Source organism: Triturus cristatus, chromosome 5_2, assembly GCF_964204655.1.
Source record: "Triturus cristatus chromosome 5_2, aTriCri1.1, whole genome shotgun sequence".
NCBI classification, from domain to species: Eukaryota; Metazoa; Chordata; class Amphibia; order Caudata; family Salamandridae; genus Triturus; species Triturus cristatus.
In genome coordinates, this window is record NC_140588.1 from 29,086,570 (window position 1) to 29,108,024 (window position 21,455).

The window sequence follows — 21,455 nt, forward strand, 5'->3', positions numbered from 1 at the left end:
GCTGGAGCCATGATTGTACTTTTGCTTTTGAATTCCTGGTATTCAGCGTCTTCTACTATCTCCTTAGTAGGAACTATGTTTTCAAAAAAGTGGGGCAAAGTCAATGGCCTCATACATTTAAACAAAGCAATCTCTGTTTCAAATAAATTGGTATTGTATGTGGGCACAAAATAAGTCCCTTTGTTCAGTATCTTTAGTTGTTTTGGTGTCAAGGTAAGAGAAGAGATATTAATAACTAAACTTTCTGGCATCTCAAGTTCTTCTGGCCTTTTTACTTTTCCTTTTCTTCTACTTGTTTTTGTACTATTCCTGGTGTTTTGTATGTACTCTGATCTGGTGGTTGCCCTGAATCCTTACTTCTGGATAAACAAGCATTTGCTGTCCAATAGGTCTCTCATTAACCAAGAGTTTAAGCTATTGGCAATGCAATAGCTTAAACTCTCGCTAATGCGAGAACTATTGCATTGCAAATATTTGTTCTTGACTAGCGCCCAAGCAGCGCTTTCACATTCATGAAGCCCATGCCCCTTTCTTTAGACAAGCCGTGTCTAAAGAAAGGGACGTGTCCGACATTAAAGTGAAACCGCAGCATGGGGGCTTTCACAAAAAAAAAAGCATCTGTTTGTCGAGTTGACAAGCAGATGGTTTTCTTTGGTAAAAGCGCCCATGCCACGCTTTTACTTTAATGTCGGACGCAAACCTTTCTTTAGACGCGGTTTGTGTAAAGAACGGGGTATGGCCTCTATGAATGTGAAAGTGCCACATGGGCGCTAGTAAACAAAATAAATAAGAAAGCATGGCCGCTAAATGCCGAACGTGCCGTTAAAATAAATAAATAAACCGCGGCCGCTATAGTTTAAGCGGACCGCCAATAGTAAAAATTAAAATGAAAGCGGGCGGTGTGTTGCGGGGCAGTGGATGGAATAGGGGAAGAGCATTAAATAAAATAGTGCTCACCGACTTATAAGGCACACCATGTAAGAACACCAGTAAAAGGTCCAGTCGTTATGGGAGGTAATAAATGCAGACCCAGTGGTACCAAGGAGGGACTAACAAGTCTAATAACGACTCAGAAGCCAGCCTTTACGAAGGACAATGACACAAGCCAATAAAAAATATGGGCGGGCCTTCAAGCCATACTCCACTACTGCATGCCTCGCAGTACCGCATGCGCTGCCCAGGCTCGACATAAAAAGATCCAGTGAGTGTGGATGATCCTGTCTGTGTTATCCAAACTCGTTGTAGTCAGGCTGATTTTGTCACTTTGTGTAGCATCTTTCTTGATAGGTACTCTTGTTGGCTCAATGTCACTTTCAGACACCACACTCTCTTCAGAAGAAGCATTAGGTTTCTAAAATGGTCTTCTTTGAGCATACACCTGTGCCCACGTATATACTTCATTAAGTTTGTAATCTATGGCGTCTCTTTTGAATTTTCTTACCTTGCGTTCTTGTAGTTCCTTACCATAGTTATCTAACTGAGTGGTGATTTCTTCCAATGTAATTTACCATGTGTCTGGTTCTATTCAGATGGACAAATCCCTTTTATAGTTGTGAATCACTTCCTCGAATTATTTGATGGTTCGTGACAGTTTTTCAATTAATAACAATATTAAATCCAGGAAACATTTATTAAGTATGGTATACCACTTCTCCATTAATGTTTTATTGTGTTGAAACTGGAACAACATCAGTTTAATAGCTAATCCCAGTCCTAGTGGTATCCTTTTCATCTTGTGACATTGAATCAATGTAGAGGCATGCAGTTGTTGATTAAGCTCTCTTCTGGAGATAAATTCCAGTTGTTTCAATTGTTGTATAATTGATCCCTCTTGAATGTTAAAAGTTTTGGTTTCCTGAATTAATGCATACATTTCCGCAGCCTGCTCAGATGAGCATCCTTTGGTCTCTCCATGTTTATCCGTGTTATTTGAAATTGTTTTGAATGACATGTTTTCAACTGTGGGTCCTGTTAAAAAGCTGCCTATCATATGACACCACCACTGTGAAGTGGGTAGACATTGTGAATGGTGGAGGACTAAGAATGATTTGAGTAACTTTACACTGCTTCCAGATTGACCAGTTAAGTTCCTTGCCTCCAATCCAGAGTATATTGTTACACAACACCATGGTACTTTACTGTGAAGGAGGTGGTGAGTCTGCAGCAGTGCATGCTCTCTGCACCATGCATATTGCGAAGGGAGGATCGGTGGGTTATCCGAAACGCATATAGTTTATCGTCCGGCCTCTATGCGAATTAAGCATATGTCTTTCTTTTTGGGACCAGAGTGAGGTTTCCCTATGTTTCTGAAGAATATATGTGGAATGGGCTAAGTGGTGAGCCAGCCAGTAGCATTCCATGTTGGGCAGACAGAGACCTCCAGTGGCTGTTGCGGCATAGAGTTTTGGGCTTTTCTACCGGCGCTTGTCGGGCTGCCATAATTTGCCTCTCTAGTTCCTTAAGAAGGTACAGCGGGAGTTGCAGCGGGAGCACCCCAAACACGTAGTTAAATCGGGGGTTGATCGACATTTTAATCTGGATTTTTCCCCAGAATGAGAGTTGCAAACCCTTCCAGCTCTGGAAATCAGCCTTGGATTGGTCTCAAAGGGGGATAACATTGTCCTGCACCATAATGTTGTGTGCACAGTTAATGAAGAAAATTGAGCTCTCCCTGGCGAAAGATAACTGGCCTAACATATTGCTCGGGGGGGTGTATGTGGAGGGCTTGGCATTTAGACCAGTTGATGCGATTGCCTGAAAAGCTGGAGAACGAATCTATGAGGTCCATTAACGCATGTGCCACAGCCAGTAGCTGAGATTGGTTGACCAAGACGTCATCCGCATGGTTGAGGACTTTCGGGTCACCTTTGATAGTGGGGATCCTGAAGACATGGTTCTCTTTAAAGATCTTGATGGCCAAACGTTTCCAAGCAATCAAGAACAGTAAGGGAGAGAGGGGACATACATGGCATGTTCCCCTATGAATACAGAAGTAGGGTGAGAGTTATCCACCACAAGAGACTGAGGCTGAAGGGGAGCTCTACCGACCCTTGATTAAGGTGATACAATTGGGGCCCAGCCCCATGCAGTCGATCATGCGGAAGGGATGGCCCCTCATCACACGGTCAAGTGCCTTTTCAATGTTTAAAGACAGACTTTCTCATCAGCATCAAATTTGCACCTGCCACAGAAGGTGGGATGGGTGCCAAGATGATTAATAGACGTTTGTCCGGGTGCAGACCTCAATTGGACAGATGGATAATGGCAGTGATAAATTTGCTCAGGGTATTCGCAAATACCTTCGCAAGAATTTTACCATCTGTGTGGAGAAGCGAGATGGGTCTATAGCTGGTGCAGGCATGTGGGTCCTTGCCGGGTTTCAGGATTAAAGAGATTCTAGGCCTATTAAGGGAGTTAGGGATACATCCCTGCTTCAGAGCTTCCCCAAAGGCCAACATTAGTACCAAGACGGGTGGTCATGGCCAGCAACATGGCAGAGTAAGACCTGTCTCAACCAAGCTCTGGCCATAGCCAAAGAATCTGACTGTTATTTGGCAGTTCCGAAACAAGGCTGCCCTGCATTGATAGACTGGTTGCTACGATAGGAGATGACCCACAAGTTGAGAAGGGGCCCGGTACAGAAATAAAGAGGCGGTGGAGTCTGCACCACCGCAGCCAGGAGAGTCCGGCCTGGGCCTACCGCGAACAGAGAGGAAATTGAGCCCACTGGCTCAGCCTGTAGCGAGATCAACAGGTGTGCCACACGGCGAGAGGAAATCACCCTGACCCTCATCGGTGAAAGACCCACCTGGGACACGGAGATACGCAGACCTTAGCCATGGTGGTGGAAATGCAGCCTCCCCGAGAGGGGAGGGGGGCACGCCCTAGGCCCTCCCGAAGACGGCTCAAGAGTGTAGACGGAGCCAGCTGAATGGGCTGCACCAAGGCGACCGGGTGGGCCCGGTGTGGCGAGCTATAAAACGGGGGAAGAATAACCAAGCCCCGAGGAATTGAAGGGCCCTGTAAGAACAATGAAGAAAGAAGACCCTGGCCCGGCTGGAAAACTGCTGCGCCCTAGGGGTCAGAAAATCAAGCTCTATGCCCACATCAGGCCGAGTACAAAGATGGCACCGAACCAATTGAGCCTGGCACTGCGGAGGACAGTGTTGACGTCATATCCCAAGCAGAAACATCGACAGAAGTAAGGCCCAGCCCGGAGAGAGGAGAGACGATCGACCGCCCCCCTTACCTCGAGTCTAGAAGAGAAGGAGTGAGCCCTTCTGATCCTGCCTTAGAGTCCAAGGTGAGCGAGGCCCCGGGATTGGGAGACCGCACTAAGATCAGCCGGGACGGAAAGCCAGAGCCAACGCCCCAAAGGAGTATGGAGCAAAGGAAAACACACATGATGGAGGCAATCCCATATACCTTTTTCAGGGAACAGAAGACATAGACAGAGGACACCGGCCCGAAGGAGTCTACAAATGAGACAAATCCACAAACTACACACAGAGCCAGTCAAAGGGAATCACAAACAGATCCAGAAAGTAGGGAACTATCATCATCTGAAGAAGAGACCCAACACCCACTAGCAATCAAATTAGCAGCCCTGGAACAAGACATATAGACAGAAAGGCACCCAACACAAGAAGACGTACCCACCTCAGTTTGAAAGAATCAAGGAACTGCCACAAGTCCCGGCCGCAGGAGTGAAGGTCATACATCCGCTCCTTGGAACTGTACTGGGACTTGCTACCAGAGTCCATGCGAAGGTGATGGGCTCCTGAGAGGGCCTGAGACATTTTGTTTTTGTTTTTACTTTACTTTCTGTATATACACCAATTCTAATGCTGTGGGATTCCTTGTCAGAGGAGCATACGCAGTATTGGCCCATGCAGGCTACATATCGGGATCTAGAGGAGTGGCAATATTGATTAAAAAATCACCTCACATACATGAACAGATTCACTGCAGGGCACTTATGTTGGAGTGACTAGGATGTGGGGTAAACACAAATTGACCCTTATCTGTGTGTATGCCCCGCCGAAGCTACAAGCATGTAGACTAAACAAGATGACAGAGATCCTACTGGATGCCTCAAGCTCACTTTACGTGATAGGTGACTTTAATGGCATTATGTACACACCCATAGATCGTATGGGGGGCAATACCAGCCGGCCACAACCACACAGTTGGCACGGTCCACAGGCACGATGGGCCTGGTAGATATATGGATACAGAACAACCCACGGTCTAAACAATACTCTTACTACTTGGGGGGCCCCAATAAAATCCATTCCAGATAAGACTCCATCTTCCTCCCGAGGGGGGAAGGTGGGGGAGATGAGTAAAGCAAAATATCTCGCCAGGGGACTGGTCCCGATCACTCTCCACTACACATTCAAATAGGCGATAGAAACCGAGATACACACCCACAGTGGAGACCTAATGCATGGGACCTACAAAAGGGGACCCTACTACAAGGCATAAGGGCAGACACAGAAGTCTTCTTTACAGAAAACATAGGCATGGTAGACTCTGGAGTCACAATATGGGAGGCATACAAAACAGTCCTAGGAGACTGAGCTCAAAATCCCATAGCTTGGGGAAAAAAGGAAGGAGCAGGAAGACTTAGCAAAATTAGAGAAACAAATCCTAGCTCTAGAGGAACAGAATGTCACACAGAGGGACCCCTTAGTAACTAGACAGCTGGCCGCACTGCAAGAAGAAAATAAAGACACAGCCTGGGAAGCTGCCAAAGCACAGGCCCTAGCTACCCTCCACTGATCATACGACGTAGGAGACAAATCTGGGAAACGTTTAGCCTGGCTTAGTAGAAAAGAGGTGTAATCCAGATGGGTAGATCGTATTACAGACGTACAGGGACTGGCCCACGCTAACGATGACCAGTTAGCGAAGACCTTTGCTACTTACTATAGGGACTTCTAAGAAACCCACCCCTGAGTAACCCGTCTGAAATCGAAGACTGTCTGACTGAGATGACTACCCGACACTAGACGCTACTTACAGATCTGGGCTGGAGGGGGATGTTTCATTACGGAAGTGAAAGCAGCCATAGCTAAACTATGCCCGGGTAAGATCCCAGGACTCAATGGCTTACCAGCTGAGTTCTACAAGCGGTGCCCTGACCTCCTCAGTCTCCGCCGATTGACTCTTTTTAAAGACGCATATGACGGGAAGCCTACTTCCGCTAGACCTACGCATGGCCACAATTGTACTGATACATAAACCGGGAAAACCTAAAGATGGATGCGAATCCTATCGCCCAATCTCCCTTCTTAATATGGAGGTGAAGGTACTGGCAGCCATCCTATCCACAAGATTACGCAGTGTCATAACGACATTGGTGCATTGTGATCAATCGGGAATTATGCCCGGTCGGGCTACCTGATGGAATCTCCGTAAAACTCACAATTGGATGATGGCCGTAAAAAAAGTGACACACCACATCTACTATTGTCTCTGGATGCATAGAAGGCGCTCAATGCCATACATTGGCACTTTCTAGAGGCCGTCCTGACCAAATTTGGCTTGGGACCAAAGATTAGGAAATGGGTGGGGTTACTGGATAACTTTGCTAGGGTGACAGTAAGAGTGAATGGGCGAACTTCTCGCGACTCTCCCATAGGGCATGGGACAAGACAGGGGTGCCCCCTGTCTCCCATACTTTTCGCTTTGACAATGGAGACCCTAGCTTGTGAGATCTGAAACCACTCGGGATACATGGCTTTAGAATAAGTTCAGAGAATACCATGGAGGAGAAGATCTCCCTCGATGCAGATGACATTATCCTATTTGTTACGCAACCTGAAACCACGATCCCCACCCTCTTTCACACAATAGATGTATACGGACAAAAGTCGGGCTAAAAAATAAACTGGCATACATCAGTGATCTATAGCCCAGGCCAGGGAACTGAATGGCCCACACTTCCATGAGACCTACTGATAGCGGCCAACGGACTCACATATATAGGAATATTCCTTACCACGGACAGTGATCTATGTCGCCAACATAATATTAATCGAATATTGACGAAATTTAGAGAAGATGCCCATAGATGGAAAACACTGCCCCTCACCATGCTGGGACGAGCAGCTATGTTCAAAATGATAACCCTTCCGCAATTCCTATATGCATTCCAAAACGCACATTCACCCCCTCCCACGAACAATATTTTGTGAAATAGAGACTGAACTATGCTCGCTCTTGTGGCTGGGGAAACAACCAAGAATTGCACTGCACACAATGCAAGGAAACCAATATGATGGGGGGGATATCACTGCCAGATGTGGAAGCATATTATTGGGCAGAACACCAAACACCAATCAACTATTGGATACATACAACGGACAATCACCCGACATGCAGATTAGAGCGAGAGAGAGACTATGCAACCCTGAACATTCCTGGATTACCTCTACAGATGTAAGGGCTCCAGAGAACTGCTCCCAGCCACCCAAAGAGGCATGAGGTAGCGCAATTAAAGCAATGGGATGGGACCACAAAATCACTAGGAAGACACCATTGTGGAAAGGAACCTGGTTAAATGAAATGAAGGAGATATTATAGACAAAGGCACTTTGAAAAGCTTCCGCGCTCTACAGACTGAATTCTCACCTTGTCATCCCAGTTTCTTAAATATGCCTAGTTAAGACACACTTGGCAAGCGGAGAACATAGATGGGGCCTTCTTGACGGAATATGCACCACTAGAACGGCAACTACTTAAGGAACACCTCACGATTGGCAGTTTTGGTCACATATAAAACCCTAAATAACAACGCGCCGGATAGGCTAGGCAAACTAAGGAGTACATGAGAAAAGGACCTGGGCACGATGGAAGATGTGAATTGGGAGGCAGTCCTGATGCACCCTAGAGAAGTCGCAATCAAGTCACGACTGCGTCTTATTCAATATAAAATCCTTCACAGGGCTTACTATGACCGGACAAGACTACATAAGATTGGGCGAGCACCAGATCAAACGTACCATAGATGTGGAGAGGATGTGGGGAATTTCTATCACACAATTTGGGGTTGCCCGAATATACAGACTTACTGTAAGGGAATCATAGGAGAACTTAATAACGTAATAAAGACGGACATACCCCCGAAATTGTTACTACTAGGAATCGCGAATGACATAGACCTATATAGACCACAACTGCTGCTCAGCTCATTAAGCCTAGTGGTAGTGAAAAAGGACATTACTAGGCGATGGGAAACACAACCACGCTGACGCTGAGCGAATGGAGAATAGGAATGGACATGTACATGGCCATGTACATGGCCGCAGAGAGGTCACATACAAGGCCAGAGGCTGCCAGAAAAAATTCAATAAGATATGGGACAGCTGGAGGAAACACTATGGACTACACATGATGGATAATACAAACTAGACACATCACAAAATATATAACAGACACCGATACACCTAACACACAGAGAGGTAGTGATGAGTTGAACAAATGGGACACAGACTCTGCACTGAAGGTTTGGGAAAAGGGGGAAACCCTATTGGAATGCTCTAATATGTATTTAACCAAATTATATATTATGTATGAATTTATTGTGTGTAAAATGAGCTCCTTGAAGATGGCGCTGTATGATATTGTGCAATAGCAGTTGTGTTTTGTTACTGTTTAAAGAATAAACAATAAAGATATTCCCCCCCAAAAAACATTAGTACCGACACTATCAGATGCTTTTTGGTTTTGTAGAATTCCACAGGGAGTCCATCATCCCCTGGGAACTTTTTTTTTTTTTTTAGGAAAATAAAGTGTTTTTATCTAAACCAATCAAGAACAAATCGACAAAAATCCAACATACACAACTCAAAATATCACTTTTAAAGGTTTCAGAAATTCTGACATTAGAAAACTAGAAATGTGTGTGTTTTTCACAAGGTACCTTAGGATATGTCAAAATTCACCAAACAAAACAGACGCAGATGAGCACAGTGTGGGAAAATACAGGGAAGAGTTAATTCCGGAGTCCTTGGGGAGGGTGATGCGTTGATCCTACTGCATGCAGGAGAAAAGGTTGCGTCAGCTCCGCCTGAAAAGGTAAGCAATGTGTCTTATTCGAACTTGGTGCACATTGGCCAATGAATGAAAAATCCAGACGCTGCCGGTCGTTGCGGTGGTGATACAGGTGCTTCGTAGATTTCCACATGCCGCAGACAGGTGATGCGTTGATTTTTCCAGTCGCACAGCAGGGCCTGTGTCTGAGTCAGAGCCGGCGTCTCCTACTTCGAAGACTCGGAACTTGGGCTTCAGCGGTTTCTTGGCCCGTGAACAGGCGCTGCGTTGATTTTTACAGGTGCACCGCGGTGATGCGTGTGTTTTTTGACTGCACAGCACTTTTCAGTGGGAAAAACAGTGCTGGAAGGGCTTTGTGTGGATTTTCACCAACAGGAACAGCAAAACACCATCCAAGGGCCCAGAACTAGAATTTGCACCACAAGGCAAGTCAGAACTCCCAGCAGTGGAGTTCAAGGATGCTGTGAGTCAAGTCTTTGTGTCTTCTCAACAGGAGGCACGCTCTACAGCAAGCCCTTGGAGAATCTTCTCAAGCAGGATACCAAACAAAGACCAGTCGTTTTCCTCTCCAAAGCAGAAGCAGCAACTGCAGGCCAGGCCAGCAAAGCAACACAGCAAAGGGGCAGTACTCCTCCTCACAACTCCTCTCCTTGGCAGAGGTTCCTCTTGATCCAGAAGTGTTCTAAAGTTCTGGGGTCAGAGCCCCAATATATATATTTTATGTATTGTTTTATTTTTGCATTAACAACTTACGTGTTGCAAAGCACACTGTTGTGCAAGCTGCCACATAACAAAATAGTACATAGGATACAGGTTTTTTACCCCAACCCCCTTAATTGCAACTTAACCTTAACAACAAGGTGTGCCAAGCAATATAGTGCATTCAGAACACATACATGAGTATTCAAACAGAGAGGTCCTGTAGACAGTACAATCATTAGAAATGTCCCTTACCCAGAAACATTTTATACCATGTCAGGATGTTCCAGCAGGTATGCAGTCAATGGTGACCAAAAGTCCTTGGGCTCCCCTGGAAACTTGCCTGTTGCCATGCCATCTATAGCCATCGCCACCTTGTCCTCTGTAATGGTGAGGTACTATATTTCCCTTTGCATCTGTGTTAATTTTGACATGGGTAGTTAGTCAATAAAGTAACTATGTTCCTCTAGTGAACCCTGTACCACAGAATTATATTACACAGAGTAATTAGCACTGAAATTCCCCAAGGTCGTCTTGGAGATTAGTCAGTAAGTCAGAGCGTGCATTTTGTAGGACAGTTGTTCTAACCGAGTCCCACTGTGTGAGTTGCAGCGCCAACAGTCTACCTGTCTTTTGCCTCATTTCATGGTGCTGGATTTTTCGGCGCATGATGTAAGGAAGGCATTAATGCCATACTTTGCTTGAGTCAGAGCAAGAAGGGTAGATTGTGTGGAGACCTGCGCATACGCCTCTGTAAGCGAATGGATGCGGGCCTGTATGCTTGTTTAGGAATGTTGAGCGTCTTGTATGACCATGGCAGAGTGTCATCATATTTCCCTGCAAGCTGGTTTTAGCCACCCTCCACAGAGTCTGGGTAGATGTCATTGGCCCAACATAAATGTCTAAAAAGTGCTGAAGATAAGAGCATAGACGTTGCTTGCCCTTGGGGTTCCTATATCGGAAAATATTCCTGCAGCAGGAGCCGTGGAGTGGCTCGATCATTTGATCACTCTATATGAATTAGGTTGTGGTCATAGGCGGAATCTGGAAAAATGGTGGAAGATGCCAAGTAGCGCATTAAAACGGAGGCCATTAAGAAATAGTCTATTGTGCATGTGCCTTGGGGCAGGGGGTGATTATATAGTCAAATTCTCTGGGTTGTAGTAACGGCCAAAGTTCAAGGGTCGCACGGTCATGGATAATATCACGTAGGGTGCATCTATCCCTCTCATGTCTAAGGTGAGGTATGCCAGACCGATCCAGAACAGAATCAATGGTTACATTCCAATCTCCTCCAAAGAGCACTTTAATTTTGCCAAAAAGGACAAGGAGCTGTGTTGTGCATGCTAGAAAGTCTGATTTGTGCCCCATGGCGGTGTATACCGAACCCACCCCCAAATCAGCATCTTGGAGCCCGAGTTTGACTAAAACATAGCTGCCTCCCTTATAAATCCATGTCTTTGGGACTTTCACAGGTGAAGATTTATAAATAAACACAGCTACTGCCAACGTAGTTGTCATGAGCCGTGGGCTGTCAGCTTTAAGCGCATGAAACACCTTTCTGACCCAGACTCTGTGCTGCTTCTCAGCCTCTTCAGCGGTCAAACCTGTTTACTGCAGGAGGGCTATATCTATATGCTTAGTTGTCAATAAAGAGAGGATCATTTTATGTTTTATGTAGTGCATTGGGCCATTGATGTTGAGGGAGGAGATGGACAGTGGAATCATGACTGGTGTGGCCATGGCTTGGCACAGAGCGGCCCCTCCAGGGGGGTTAAAGTTATGCCTCGATACTTCAAGGCACAATGAGGAGAAAACGTGGCTGCCCTCGAGAGTGTAGTACCTAGGGGGACTGAAGCTGGTTGATCTGCGAAAGAACTGCTGTAGGCAGGTGTGAAGAGAGAGAGAGATGTATGGGGTGGGTGGAGATAAGCAAGCGAGACAGGATTGGTTACAGCTGCGGTAAAAAGTTCCCACTAGGTTGGATGAGGGGGAGGAAGAGAGGGGGTAGCGGTAGTAACACAGGGAAGAAATCGACTGGATCTGCTCTTTTTGGTCCTGTTGTCAGTGTAATCTTACATTACCCGCTGTTGAGATGTGGACAGAACAAAGGAGGTCCTAATCCCAACGTGGAAGAGAACTGAAAAGAATACAATAAGAGCAGTAACATTACAATTGTTCCAGAAACTCCAACTCTGTTACACTGAGGCATGAGGTGGCAACCCAACCAGTGGTGCTGCAGGTGCCACACCTGACAATACAGTGATGGTATTGAGAGGGATAATAAGTTATCTTGTACTTAAATATAAATGTACAGTCGAGCCCTAGCAGGTGCTATAAACAATCCATGAGCAGGTGATAGAGAAGCAAACTGCTTATAAAGAGGTCTGACCTCCATTGAGGGCCACCTGGGTTTGCAGTGGGCACCATCTAAAAGGCACAGGAAAGCAATGTATGGTGGGAATCGCAGGTAATGATGGAAGTTGAAAAGCTGCCCTCAGATCAGTGGGTGAGTGCTACCAGAAAGGCAGTCCGAGGCATGACTGTATCGTTCAGGTTTTCAGCAGTGATCGGGACTTGTCTTGCAGCTCCAAGTGTTTCAAAAGTCCTTGCCTGTGACCTTGGGACCAATTTCAAATGACAATAACCAGGCATGCTCGTTCATCCACAGCACCATCCGAGGCAGGACTTGATCCACATGGAGTGGGCACCGGTGACTGGAAGGATTGTGGCGTAGAGTTAATTTCAACGCTTCCCATGGCGTCGAGAAACCTTTCCAAGTCCTCCAGGTCGTCAAATTCAGTGGTTCTCCAGACTATCATGATAATCATCAAAGCAGGTTCCAACAGGCCACATCTATTGACAATGAAAATAGCGAGATCTGCACTTGATGAAAATGTGAAATAGATACTTACTTTCATATGTTCCAATGTAGTAACATTCGCGTTTTTCCATAGAAATTGGTGAGCGTATTAATATAATTGGAATGTTATATCGCATTAACACACAGGCATTATTTGCTAGAAGTTGTGCTCCAGCAAGAAAAAAGGCAAGTGGACCATGAAACTCACTGGTTCGGATCCAGCATTAGCAAACAAAGTAAAGAATAGCTGTCACCTGGAAAATGCTTCAGAGGCCTGCATTAAAACTCTGGGAAAAAGACTTGATGAAGGGGTGAGGCACAAAAATTATAGAGAACAAATGCAAATGAAGGACGCATTTTAGATGTATGGGACCTAGCATTAACAAAGTGAATTATCCGATGAGATAATGCTATAGATTGCAAACACACACCTAATTAGGAAAGACATGTCTAGATAAAAATAAGTAGATGTTATGTGAGCTACAATAATGTTTGTTGGTGTGAATGTAGCTGACAGTATATAAAAATGTACAGCATGATCTCGTCATACTGCTTAGAATGATTAAAACCTATGTGGTTCATGGGTCACAGGCTACTACCAATGCAATGATTGTCAATTTTGTGTAGGAAGTGTTTTCTTTTTAAAAGGAGAATAAAGAAATCTAAACAGAAAAATATGCTACATTATTAGTACGAGCTTTGCCTCTAGTCTTTGAAGCTAAAAAGCTTCTTCATCTGGCCATAACTCCATGTGCAGTGTTGCCTAAAATGACTGTTTGCGGGTTGTGTAGTGTCCTACCTAAAAAAAAGAAAATGAGCACTCAATTGGATACACCCAGTTAAACTGAAGTCTAATATTGGTCCATCTGTTGATGTATCAGTGATTTAAACGTGCACAGAAATAAGTACGACCGTTATTTAATCTTATTTCTTTAATCTTATTTCTTTATCTTTTTATTTCCAATCATCTTTTTTTTTTTTAGATGAATGCCTTCAAATCCTGCACTTTGGAAATGGTTTTGTTATGGATGTCAGCTTGTCTTTATTACCTAGCAGTGGGGGTAAGTGTGCTTCATTGACATTAAATTAATAGGTGAAGGTGCAGCTTTAGTTTAAAGATGACTCGTAAGGCAGTGTGATGGTGTCTGGTGGAATTGGAAAAGGAGGATTGATTAGTATTCTCTAATTTTAATAAATTAGGATTTTTCATCCTATGTTAAATAGTTAAGCCGTTTTCATTCAGTCCTCTAATTTCCTACTGATAATACTCTGGCTGTGCCAGCCCACAGACCAGTGTCATTTTTCTGTTTTTGCTGTACAGGATCCATTTATGTTTTTACTTGCTTTTGTAACGAAAGGTCCTAAAATCCAGACAGTATTTAGTTCTTCCTTCTGATTTGTGATTTAATTTAAAGTTTCAATAACATATATGCTTTCTTTCAGACACAAGGCTTAAAAAGAATATAGATGGGATTATAGGTTGACCTGTTACTTTTTCCACTCTTAACCAGTCCGTATTCAGGACTCAGTTTTGATTGATTAGATCCAGGCTGCTTTGTGTGCAATTTCCACCCTGAGCCTCCAGTCCAGGGACTCGTTAGACCTCAAGAAACTTATTACAGATTTGTAAACAAATATACTACACAACATTTTTTCCCAGCCTAAAATATGTTTAATTTAACCCCTTCGCTGCTAGGCCTTTTCCCCTCCCGTGCTAAGCCTTTTTTTGGCTATTTGGGGTAGTGCGCGATTAGGCCCCTGTAACTTTTTGACCACATTACGTATCCACGCCAAATTTGCGTCCCTTTCTTCCAACATCATGGGGATTCTAAAGGTACCCAGGGAATGTGGATTCTCCTAGAGGGTTCCCAGAAATTAGTCAAAATACAGCAACATTTTGTTTTTTTTGTGAAAAACGGGGAAAACGGGCTCCAAATGAAAGCGTCTGGGTTCTTCTCTGCAAATGGTATCAAAAAAGGGTTTGTGGGGCTGAAATCACCATTTCTCCAGCTTTTAGGGAATGACAGAATTTTGTCAGAAAACCAACATTTTTTACGCATTTTTCTGGGACATACCCTATTTTTGCTATTTTTTGTGCTTTCAACCTCCTTCCAGTTAATGGTAGAAATGGGTACAAAAGCAATAATGGATCCTGGAAAGCTATACATTTTTGAAAAGTAGACAAAATTCTGAATTCAGCAAGGGGTCATTTGTGTAGATCCATCAAGGTTTCTTTATAGAAACTACCAGTTAAATATAGGAAAAATTAAAAATTTGTTGAAAAAAGCAGCCTTTTGTGTCAACGTTTTCACCTGTAACTTCTTCTAATTATGACATCTCTTTGAAAGCAATGTACTGTTACATCCGCTGGACCTTCCTGGTTGTGGGGATAAATAGGACTTGTAGGTTCACCAAGAGCCCAACGAACCCAGAGTAAAAAACTGAGCAGCATTTTGTAATGGTTTTTGTTGCGGGATGGAAGAAGGCTCAGAGACTGGGGTATCGGTTGAAGGGGGTTTTATTGTTTTGTACAGTCTTTTCTTGTGCAAATATGGCCTGTAGAAGGGAAGGGGGATGTCGTCAGATGGCTCAGGATCGGCACGTTGGTAGTGGAGTTTCCTTCCGCCGCTTCTCCGGTCCAGGATGTCGGGTTAGGGCTGCCGGCGGTAGAAATCCGTCCCCGTGATGCGTGGAAGAGAGAAGGGAGATGGTGTCAGTATATGGTTCGCTTATCAGATTATAGTGAGGGGAGGGGGAGTGAGGAGATACACCGTGCCTGTTTCCTACTATAAGTGTCAGGGAAGTGAGGGTACGGGTACCGGGATAGGAGTCTCCCTAAGGTTTCTGTACGTTATGCCGCCCCGCCCCGCCCAGCCCAGGATACGAGCCCGTACCTGCTGGTGCCACGCTTCTCCAGAAACGTGGCGGGGCGAGTCACCGAACCGTTGGCCTCCTGGCTCTGCCGCCTCCGTCCTCGTCCTGGCTGCTGCTCTCTCGTCCGGTCCGTAGTCTTCCGTTCTCTCCTCTCCGAGTGCTCGCGTCTCTCTCTCCTCTCCGACTGTGTTCGCGCACACCTGGCTTCTGCTACTTCCGTATTTAGAAGGCCGTCCTTCCTCGTCGTCATCACCGGGGGTGTGTCTTGTGCTGAATTCGTCCCAATTAAAGTAACAGGACTCTTCCTTGCCTGTCTCCGTCCCGATGTCCGATCTCCAGAGTGACAGTTCTGGCTGCCGAAGACAAAGAGGGGAAAAGGGACAGTGCATATCGTCAGCACGTAGGCTGGTTTCCTGGTCAGTCCGGGACGCCTCGTTACAGTTGTTTATTATGTTCCGGGTATATAGCAATTATTGTGGGAAAATGTATACATGGAAAAATCGGTATGAAAGACACCTATGTATTTCTGAAATGGGAACAAATTACAGAGTTTAGAAACGGTGCATATTTGCACATTTTCGAAATTGGGAATACTCATACTAGCATGAGAATTATTGGTCATTTTTCAAAATGACTTTTTTTTTTACACAATGTCTTTCATTTGGAAGGGAGAAATGCATCAAAAATCAATAGGTAATAACCGTTGCTTTACAAATCTGAACTACCCTAAGTCTCCCGATAATTGTGTGGGTAGGCATAGTGCCCACGACAGGAAGTGGCTCAAAACCTAACGTGAACACTCCACATTTTCACAATGAAAATGTACACATTTTTTGCGAAGAGTCTAGCTGTAGTTTTTGAACCCTAGCTCTGCCGGCACCTAGGGAAACCTAGCAAACCTATAAATTTTTGAAAACTAGATACCCAGGGGAATCCAGGATGGGGTGACTTGACTGCCTCCCACCATGATCTGTTACCCAGAATCCCTTGCAAACCAAAAAATTGACAAAAAAAACACATTTTCCCCACATTTCTGTGGTGGAAAGTTCTGGAATCTGCGTGGATCAAAAAATTTCCACCCACCCCGTGTCCCCCAAAGTCTTACGAGAAAAATGGTACCTCACTTGTGCAGGTTGGCCTACTGCCCGCGACAGGAAATGGCACAAAATGCAATGTGGTCACACCTCAATTTCACATTGAAAAATGACCCTTTTTTGGCAAAGTGCCTAGCTGTAGTTTTTGAACCCTAGCTCTGCCGGCACCTTGTGAAACCTAGCAAACCTATACATTTTTGAAAACTAGACACCCAGGGGAATCCAGGATGGGCTGACTTGAGTGCCTCCCACCAGGGTCTGTTACCCAGAATCCCTTGCAAACCTACAAAATTGACAAAAAAAACACATTTTCCCCACATTTCTATGATGGAAAGTTCTGGAATCTGCGTGGATCCACAAATTTCCACCCACCCCTCATTCCCCAAAGTCCTACGGGACAAATGGTACCTCACTTGTGCGGGTCGGCCTAGTGCCCACCACAGGAAACGGCGCAAAGCACAACGTGGTCACACCTCAATTTTGCAGTGAAAAATGACCCTTTTTTGGCAAAGTGACTAGCTGTAGTTTCTGAACCCTAGCTTAGCCGGCACCTAGGGAAACCTAGCAAACCTATATATTTTTGAAAACTAGACACCCAGGGGAATCCAGGATGGGGTGACTTGAGTGCCTCCCACCAGGGTCTGTTACCCAGAATCCCTTGCAAACCTAACAAATTGTCAAAAAAAACACATTTTCCCCACATTTCTATGATGGAAAGTTCTGGAATATACGTGGATGCACAAATTTCCACCCACCCCGCGTTCCCCAAAGTCCTACGAGAAAAAATGGTACCTCACTTGTGCGGGTCGGCCTAGTGCCCGCGGCAGGAAACGGCGCAAAACGCAACGTGGTCACACCTCAATTTTGCAGTGAAAAATGACCTTTTTTTTGCAAAGTGCCTAGCTGTAGTAGTTGAACCCTAGTTCTGCCGGCACATAGGGAAACCTACCGAACCCATACATTTCTGAAAACTAGACACCCGGGGGCTTCCAGGGAGGTATGGCTTGTGTGGATCCCCCAACGTTTCCTTACCCAGAATCCCCTGCAAACCTCAATTTTAGCTGAAAAAATCACTTTTTTCACACATTTTGGTGTGGGAAAGTTGTGGCATCACCGGGCTCACACAAATTTACCACCACCCAGCGTTCCCCCAGGTCTCCCGGTAAAAATGGTGCCTCACTTGTGTGGGAGGCCCAAGTACCCGCGACAGGCAAGGGCCCAAAACGTAGTGAGGCGACATCAAAATGGCCTATCGCAAAACCACCTGGTTTTGCAAGGGGGGGTCACTTGGGTATTTGGCCCGGTGCTCGGCGGCCATCTAGGGAAACCTACCAAACCCATACATTTCTGAAAACTAGACACCCGGCGGCTTCCAGGGAGGTATGGCTTGCGTGGATCCCCCAACGTTTCCCTACCCAGAATCCCCTGCAAACCTCAATTTTAGCTGAAAAAATCACTTTTTTCACACATTTTGGTGTGGGAAAGTTGTGGCATCACCGGGCTCACACAAATTTACCACCACCCAGCGTTCTCCCAGGTCTCCCGGTAAAAATGGTGCCTCACTTGTGTGGGAGGCCCAAGTACCCGCGACAGGCAAGGGCCCAAAAATGTTTTTGATAGGCAATGTTGATTTCGCCACACAACGTTTTGAGCCCCTGCCTGCCGCGGGTACTTGGGCCTCCCACACAAGTGAGGCACCATTTTTTACCGGGAGACCTGGGGGAACGCTGGGTGGTGGTAAATTTGTGTGAGCCCAGTGATGCCACAACTTTCCCACACAAAAATGTGTGAAAAAAGTGATTTGTTCAGCTAAAATTGAGGTTTGCAGGGGATTCTGGGTAAGGAAACGTTGGGGGATCCGCGCAAGCCATACCTCGCTGGAAGCCCCCGGATGTCTAGTTTTCAGAAATGTATGGGTTTGGTAGGTTTCCCTAGATGGCCGCCGAGAACCGGGCCAAAAACCCAGATGACACCCCTTGCAAAACCAGATTGTTTAGACATAATTAATTGTTTGTTTCTACAGAGTGAGAATTTTGGAACAATATTGCAATGAAAATGTGACAGACAGTTTGAGTTTTGCAGGACATTGGGGATAAAATAACTTTTTGAATTCACAAGAGAGACATCACCATGAACTCCCATGGGTTTACGACAATATCTACAGTTGGCGGGTTATTCTTACATGGAAAGAACACCTTGGCAGAGAAACTAAAGACAAAGATTCCTGCACAACCATCTATTCCTCAAACACACACACATACTGGTTGGATTTGGCACGAGGGCGAGTCATGGTTCAGTGTATTAAATTTTATTAACAAGAGATTTCACAAAAATGAAATGCACTGTCAATAATTAAATGCACAAAAAACCAAACCAATGACTCGCAGCTCGTGATCTGTAAAGCCACGTCAAGGCACCAACCACTTTACAGGCCATTCACACACCTTTCATACGTGATACACACAAGACCATTCGCACCACCAGGTACAAAAACAACACATTACAAAATTCACAAAAAGGGACAAGGTACACCCTGCTTCAGAAAGACAAATATTACTGCACAGCCATCTAATCCTCAAGCACACACACATACTGGTTGGATTTGGCACGAGGGTGAGTGATGGTTCAGTATTAACAATTGTATTAGCAAGTGATTTCACAAAAATGAAATGCAATGTTAATAATTGAAAGGGCGAGAAACTGAACCATTGACTCACAGCCCGTGAGCTGTAAAGTCACGACAAGGCACCAACCTCTTTACAGGCCATTCATACACCTTTCATACGTGTGAGACATACAAAACCATTCACACCGCCAGCCGCGGGCCCATCACATAACAAAACTCACACCAGCACACAGCGCCATTCAAGGGCCCATCACTTTCACACGCCCACATTCCTGACACAGCAACTACACAAGCTGATGAATTGCGTGGAGTGGCACTCAGCTAGCAGTGTGTGTAGTGACCAGCAGCAAGTCACTACTCGCACACAGCCAGCCGAGCGCCAGTCCACGCACACCGCTAGCCGAGCGCCAGTCCACGCACACCGCTAGCCAAACACCAGTCCACGCACACTGCTAGCCAAGCGCCAGTACACGCACACCGCCAGCCAATCGCCAGTCCAGGCACACCGCCAGCCAATCGCCAATCCACGCACACCGCCAGCCAAGCTCCAGTCCACGCACACCGCCAGCCAAGCGCCAGTCCACGCACACCGCCAGCCAAGTACCAGTCCACGCACACCGCCAGCCAAGCATCATTCCACGCACACCGCCAACCAAGTGCCAGTCCACACACACCAACAGCCAAGCGCCAGCCTACACACACTGCCATCACATTTAGGATTTTTTTTAGACAAAAATAAAAACACACAAACAAATTGCAAATAGATACAAATCTACAAACACAAATTCAGAAACTAAATACATTGCACTAACGCCAACCTTGAAACAGAATCAAATTTTCCAAAGAATATAGACCAGGCAGTTCACTTTACCACTCATGAATGCTCCCAAAAATTATTTTGCGTGTGGTACGCTCTAAAACCAGCAGGGACACACAGCCCAGGTTTAGAAGGACAGTCGGGCAGTACATACGAATCTCCTTCCGCGTACCTCTTCGCCAACAGACTCTACATCTCCTACTGGGAAAATCTTTTGAGGGTGTGGGAGGAATGTGATCAGGAAAGTGGCGATCTCTCAATCTAGCGACATCCTCCACCACTCCAACTCTAGGAACACTTGCCTGTTCCACTACAACAAGGCTGCCTATTACAGACTCCTGAAACTTAGCAAAAGTCATCTTTGACTCAGGGCAAGAATCCTGGAACACAACAAAAGCATTAAAGGTTGCCAAGTGGAAAAGATGGATAGCCAACTTCTTGTACCAAATGTAAGCCTTACGAAGAGCAGCGTAAGGTTCCAACCTCTGATCTACTCTGTCAACACCACCCATGTGCCTATTATAGTCTAAAATGCACACAGGTTTGCGCGCTTCAGCGACCTGACCCCAAACAGTCACAGGTGCAGTGCTTTCATCATGGATGGTAGTCAGCATGTAGACATCTCTCCTGTCTGAAAACTTCACAGCAAGAAGCTCCTCGCAACGCAACACACTGCACTGTCCCCGCACAAGCTTTTGACAAACAAGTTCTTTTGGGAAACCTTTACGGTTAGAGCGGATTGTGCCTCAAGCAACAGTGTCCACTTTGGCCAATTCCCTGAACAATCGTACACCAGTGTTGAAGTTATCTACATATAAATGGTGGCCTTTGTTAAAAAATCCTCTACCAAGTTCCCAAACAATTTTCTCAGTCACTCCAAAAGTGGACGGACAACCAGGGGGGTTAATTCTGGATTCCTTACCGGTGTACACCCTGAAATTAGAGACATATCCAGTCCTGCTGTCACACAACATATACAGCTTAATTCCATTGCATGCCCTCTTACTTGGAATGTATTGCCTAAAAACCAAGCGGCCCTTGAACAACACCAAAGACTCATCCACTGCAATTTCTTTCCCAGGAGCATAGATCTCAGAAAATCGATCAACAAAGTGATCAAGGACAGGCCTAATCTTAAAAAGACGGTCACACTCAGGGTGATCTCGTGGCAACGCTAAACCATTATCAACAAAATGCATCATCCGAAGCAGAAGCAAATACCTGTCACGACTCATGACTGCCGGAAAAATACCAGTGGCTAAAAAAGGGACTAGTAGACCAATATGAAGACATTGATGGCTTCCTTAGCAAGCCCATCAAAAAAGTTAAACCCAAGAACTTCTTCATCTCTTCAAGATTTGTGGGAGTCCACCGGGTAGCTCTAGAGTGTGGCTTAAGACTGGCACTGTTGTCCCTCAAAAA

General features: G+C 45.4%; 1 protein-coding gene across 4 annotated transcripts in view; it reads left to right on the forward strand.

Annotated features, from left to right (window-relative positions):
- The window catches only part of ELP2 (elongator acetyltransferase complex subunit 2), a 940,461-nt gene that overhangs the window by 163,403 nt on the left and 755,603 nt on the right, over positions 1–21,455 (forward strand). For all 4 annotated transcript variants that reach the window (XM_085606785.1, XM_085606787.1, XM_085606786.1 and 1 more), the window contains one exon: positions 13,606–13,683. In XM_085606785.1, the coding sequence (XP_085462911.1) occupies positions 13,606–13,683 (78 nt within the window). The remainder of the gene's footprint in view (positions 1–13,605; positions 13,684–21,455) is intronic.